At 52.1% G+C, this 6,000-nt stretch overlaps 1 protein-coding gene across 1 annotated transcript in view; it reads left to right on the top strand.

The window, feature by feature from the left end:
• The first annotated feature begins 878 nt into the window (after positions 1 to 878).
• Positions 879 to 6,000, top strand: part of LOC119036543 (calpain-8) — a 71,028-nt gene continuing 65,906 nt past the window's right edge. The window contains exons 1-2 of the mRNA XM_053659513.1: positions 879 to 1,049; positions 1,192 to 1,289. Of these exons, the coding sequence (XP_053515488.1) occupies positions 1,238 to 1,289 (52 nt within the window). The 5' untranslated portion in view covers positions 879 to 1,049; positions 1,192 to 1,237. The remainder of the gene's footprint in view (positions 1,050 to 1,191; positions 1,290 to 6,000) is intronic.

Here is a 6,000-nt window from a genome sequence, read left to right as displayed (position 1 = left end):
AGATGCTAACAAAACGTAATTCTGGGTAAAACTTGGAGTTTATCTTTAGGCCCCTGGTTCCCCCCTCACCACCCTTCCCCTTCTTAGTGGTCTTCGCTCTGTTTTCCGTGCAGGCAGGACCCCCAGCATCTCTTCTGACACATTTTAAAACCTTATTTCATAAAAGGATCTAAAAATTCATCCACTTAAGGTGTAAATACCTGATAGTAGATTACAGTAAGATTCTGTCTTCTAACGCCTACGAGAAAACCGAGTTAGTGGTCCATGATCTCCCCCTGCAGGCCAGCTGCAGAATTTCAAGGTTCCATGCAAAAGGACACTGTGGCCACATTCATCAAAACTCGGGGGGGGGGGGGGGGGCGGGGAAGTGCCCTTAAAATACAAAGCTTTTTTAAATTTAAAAATATTTTTTCTTATAAAGTGTAATAAGGGTAATGGTGATACATGAGAAACAACATAACATTTTGATTTGCAAAAAATACGAGTTTTAGTGTCATAGTTTTATACAATACAATGAAGAATAATATTTATTAATTTGGCATTATGAATGATTGTAAGAGTTTCCGGGCTCCCATTTCTGCAAATTCTCTGCGGGGCCACCGGAATGTATACTTTCTCAGTGGTGGTAGCAACGCATCAAACTAAGCAAGTGTTGGCAGCTGCCCTCCCCCCCCCGAGGTAGAGGATGAGACGGAGTTCCACGTGCAGAGTGTTTATTAGGGGCCGACGTCTGAGAAGGGAAGCGGGAAGCCTCCTGTTACAACGATGTATCACAACAATGCGATACAGTTGTGATGAAATTTTGGCCCGTCCCCCGAGGTGCTCTGGACCACCCCAGGACCCGTAGGACCGCCCTAGCCCGGCCGCAATGTCTTCCTGCTCCTGCCCCCATCAGGCCTCCACGGGCTGATTGTCCCCTCATGGCGTCACTGAACTCGGGTGTCTAACCCAGTGGCGTTTCACCGGGGGTGATCTTGCCTCTCAGGGAACACGCGGCAAGGTCTGGGCATTTTCGGTCGTCACGACCGCGGGCGTGCTACTGACGTGAAGTAAGTGGGGACCAGGGAGGCCGCTGAACGTCCCACAATGCACAGAACAGCCCTGCCTCCCCAACAAAGAGTTGGTGGGTCCCAAATGTCGATAGTATAGACGTTGAAAAACCCTGCTAAACCTTTTATTTTTCCTAAAAAGGCAGTGAGGTCTGGACGCCTGATTGAATTCCGGTCCACCTTTGGAGATGGGCTACAAGCCTTCACCGGTGGATTGTGTTGTGCGTCCTGGTGCGTCAGGTAAGGAGGCAATAAGTCCCATTTCTTGGGATGTACAGGTTCGTAAGTGCGTCCGGGTGTTGTCAGCCTGATTGACTCATTATAAAGTCCCTCATGAGCCGTTAACCTAACAGTTTCATCATTCAGGATTGAAAAACGGTGACTTCTAGTTCCACCACTTGTTCTATTATAAGCTGCAGTTCTTCTGTAAAGAAAAGCATTGCCTTAGTCACCACGGACCCTAAAATGCAGTCCGTGTAGGGAAGGCGGGATACATGCACGACTCTTTTCCTTTACCCATTTGCAGAGTGCCCTAGTCATGAAAAAAAATGTTTTAAATTTTCTTTATACGTGTTTTCAGAAAAACCAGCTAGCAGCCACCCTCTGTGGAGCAAAACAGGAAAAGAGCGGTTACTACGCAGACGAGTGTGGTGGTACCAAGTACTTGGCTTTATTTGAATCCACAAGGCCTGTTGGGACGAAACAGGGCGCTAGGGGGCAGCAGAGACCACTAGTTGCTGGAGCAAGCTCGTGGCTTTGCTACCTTACCTCTGACTGTTGGTGTTTGCAGCTCTCAGGTCAGCTGCCTAGAATCTCGGCTGGTCTGAGAAGCAACATCCGGGTGGCAGGGAGGGGCAGCGGCCTCTCTCTGGTGCTCCTGTCCTGGCTACCTGCTGCTGCAGGAGGGTCTCACCTGGGACTAGCAGTGGGAATCCAGCGGCCCTGTGGGGGTCTGTCTGTGACAAGGAAGCAACCTCCACGGAGCTCAACTCCCAGGGTGCATTCTAGTCTCAGAGTGATCATTTGTCTCTTTAAACGGTGTCAACATGGTATCTCAAATAACAACAGTGGCTTTCGGGTAAGATAAGCCTGTATGCGAATCCTGCTTCTACTACTTAGGAAATGTGTGATGAAGCTCAGCTTTTGCACCTGTGAGACGTGGGTTGGTTGTTGCTGAAACCGAAGCTTGAGTAAGTCAAGAGCTGAGGTTTGGAGGGTGTGGGTGGGCGCATGCGCAGTATCCACAAAGGCGCGCCCCTTACCTTCTGCCGGGAGCGTGGAAAACGAGTCCTCGGGTTACACCGATACTTCAATTCTTATAATCCTACCCACCTCGGGCTTCATTATACTCTGTCTCTTGCCAATCCAAGAATGCAAGAGAGAGAGCCTTACTGTAACTTGCACGTTTAGCTAGTTATTCATTCCTCAAACACGAACATCTGTATGTCTCAGGTGTCAGTGGGTGGGCCACGGGGAAGGGGTTTGAGATAATGGGGGGATGGAGACGCAGTGAGGAGAAAGGCAGTCTTGCCTGCAAGCAAACTCAACTCTAATGGGAAGAATGAAGGAGATAATGCAACCAGGAAGCAAACCAGTGATTATGATGTGATGTGTCATTGTAGGATGGCCTTTAGCTCAGGAGCCCTTCTGGAGAAGTGACACGGCCGAGCAGAAAGAGGACAGGGTGACCGTCATTTCAGTTACAGGGAGCAGGGGTCGGGCAGGTGAAAAGGCATGGTGGGTTTGGGGGAGTTTCTCACAGTTCCGCACGGAGGAACACGGGCGGGCAGGGTTGCTATGGCGACAGGGCTGTGGAAGAGGAGGCAGGGTGAAGGTCATGGTGTGGTGCCATTGAGTAGGAATGCCATCCTTAAGGGGCATTGAAGTACTTCCTGTGGCAGAATCTGACGGGAGATTGCAAGGAGTTGAGAAATTTGGAAGGCAAGTGCGACCCATGATCCGGGGTAGGAGGGACGAAGGATGGTACCGAGACCAGGGTTTGGGGGATGGAGAGAGGTGACTTCCCAGATGTGCAGGAGAAACACCGGACAGGGCATGTGTTCAAACAGTAACCGTGGGAACGCTCTACATCGGCGTTTTGTAATCAACCTTGGGAAATTGCCACGATAAGTCCTAGCAACCACCTGGGTATTCCAGGTCCGCTCCGGCCATTTCTCTGAGGTTTGCAGGGAACTGGAAGTAATGAGAACCTGTGAGCTTTTCTCCCTTTGCCTTTTCTCTGACAACCCAGTGGGCAACTCAGGGTTCTCTTTCTCCTCGTGATGGGGCAGCAGGGGATGAGGAACGCGGCTGTTCCTTGGGTCTGCGTGGCAGAGATGACCAAGGGGCTGTGGACACCCTCCGCCCATCCCGCTTGCCTCCCGGCTCTACGGGGGCACCACCGATACCGCATTTCAGTGTCTCTGGGCAGAATTCCAAGCCCATGACTATCCCCCTCCTCTGCCTCATGTGGGAATTTCCTTCCTCACTGTTTAAGTTCAAAATTGGATTAATTATAATCCTTGGTTCATGACACACCCTCATCATTAGTCCATGCTTGGCTGTCTTTAATTTCCTGAATTTATTATTAACAGTGTAATGAACTCCCCCTGTGTGTCCACCACCCCACCCAGGAATGAAAACATTACCTAAAACTTACATCTCTCTTTACCATCTCCAACCCTATCTACCCCTCTTCAAGGTGGGAAAGACAACTATTCTGATCTTTGTGTTTATTGTTCCTTTTTTGGAGTGTGTTAATGGATTTCCCTCTTCTGGCTGTTTCCTACACCTGGAACCATACAGTGTGAGACCTTTGGTAACTGGCTTCTTTCACTGGGCACAATGTTTTTAGGCTTCATCCAGGTCGTGGCACGTATCAGCACTCCATTCCTTTTTTATGGCTGCATAATATTCCACTGTATGGCCACACCCCATTTGGTTTATCCAGTCATCCACTGATGGACATTTGGGTTGTTTCCACTTTTTCAGCTATTATGAATAATGCCGTTAGGAGGCTTCAAGAGCAAGGTTCGTGTGGACTTACATTTTTTAAAATCTTTCAACCCCTTGGAGTGGAATGTTAACTTGAACTTGCAGTGCGAGAAGCTGCTGGGATGCTTTCCGATGCTGCTGCACTGTTTCCCCTTCCCACCAGCGATGCGTGAGAACTCTGCGACACCCTTGACTTCGCATGCATCCATTTGCCTTAGAATTCCGCAGTGGGAGGCCCGGGCGTGAGAATGCCGCTGCCCGCTTTCTCTCAGCCTCTCCCCAAGCCACGGTTACGCGCAGCAATGAGCCCAGCAAACTCTAACGGCCTGACTCGCACGCTTGGGCCTCTGGCTGACTTGTCTTCCTTGCTGGGGAGTCAGCGAGGTGGTGCTCCTGGCCGCGGAAAGGCGGCTGCTGCGGATGAAGCTCCGCTGCGGGGCGTCTGTCCCGAAGGAGGCAGCGCTCACCTGCGCTGGTCGCGGCAGCGTCCTTGTTATGCAGTTGGTGGCCCCTGGCATGTTTCTGCTTGGCCTCCTCAGCCTCTGTCACAGATCCTAGGCTTCGCTAACTCCACGGGTGTCTGGGGTGTGAAGCTGGGGTGACCTCTGACACCCATTCGGGTTGGCAGAGCCAGCGGGCACAGGCTGATTCCTCCTGGGTGCCTGGCTGGGTGGCAGGGTGGGGCCCAGGGGGCAGAGACTGGTCCTGCCTCCACCACCTTTGCTCTTCCTTACTCAGGAATCAAAGGCTGTATTTGCACGGCTCAGACCCGTCTGCCTAGGTGAGGAAGGTTTGCTGGTGCAGCACCTCAAGCCGAAGGGCGAGGATATTTAGGCAGGTGGGGTGGAAAGGAGATCCAGTCCGGGTCCCTCTGAAACTGAGATTGGATGGAGGGAGGGCTGGTTCACTTTACCCTGAGGGAACCTTCCAGGTGGAACGGGGAGAAAAGGGGGCAGGGAAAACATCCCATGAGCTCTTTGCCAATTAACTAATGGCCCTACCTGGCTGGTCAGGTCCATTTACCTGGTGCGTGTATATCCAGCCACTGGGCATCTCAGACCTGTGGGTGCTCACTCATCCCACAAATATTTATTCAGTCTTTATTTCGTGCCTGGAGCTTCCCAGGCCCCGGTGAAACAGCGATGATCAGTCCTCGCTGAGCTCAGAGGCTGGTGGGGCGGAGGGACATTACTTAAATCACTGCTGGGCGGAGCCTGGCAGGCTGTTCTGGGGGCGTTATCTCAGGATAATGGTGGGAGGGGTGACTCCATGCAGGCCTTCCGCGGGGCGCTCGGGGTCTGAAGGATGAGTGGGGGTGGGGGTGGGGAAAGAGCATTTTCGGCAGAGGGCACAGCAGATGCAAGACCCTGAATGGGACAGAGATCCACATTCTGGGGCCCAAAGGACAGCCAGGAGGTGGCTGGCGGAGAGGGAGGAGCATGGCGGAGGAGGCGGGGAGGGTGGAAAGGGCTGGTCCCCTTGGGTTCTTGGGGCCTTGCTGACCCCTCCCTGTGTTTTCCCTAAGAGCAGTGGTCGGCCTTGGGGATTTGAAAACTAGAAGCAACAGGGTCAGATTTTTTAAATCGTGTTTTTCCACTATCATCTACCTCCCATCCCCTCTTCCATCCCCCCACCCCCACCATGATGGGGCCAGGTTTGAAATGACCACTCTGGGTGGAGTAACGTGGTTCACAGTCATCAATCACAAGCCTCAGAGAATTAAGCGGCGGATCCCAAGGTTAAAAAATACATATGCCTTCCTCTCCCCCAGAGTTGCTACATTCCTGCTGGAACCCAATGTGCTTAGGAGGATTCTGTGCTCCTTGAACGAAGCCATGTTTCTGGGTTTAAAGGAGAATGGGGCCACCCCAGCGAGACCAGGGGCCACCCAAGTGAGACCAGGGGCCGCTCTGGGGGCGGTGAGAACGCAGCTGTCGACAGTGGGTGAGCTTGATGG

The sequence above is a fragment of the Artibeus jamaicensis genome, unplaced genomic scaffold, assembly GCF_021234435.1.
Source record: "Artibeus jamaicensis isolate MK-2021 breed Jamaican fruit bat unplaced genomic scaffold, CSHL_Jam_final scaffold_754, whole genome shotgun sequence".
Taxonomy (NCBI): Eukaryota; Metazoa; Chordata; class Mammalia; order Chiroptera; family Phyllostomidae; genus Artibeus; species Artibeus jamaicensis.
This window is presented reverse-complemented; position numbering and strand designations above follow the sequence as displayed.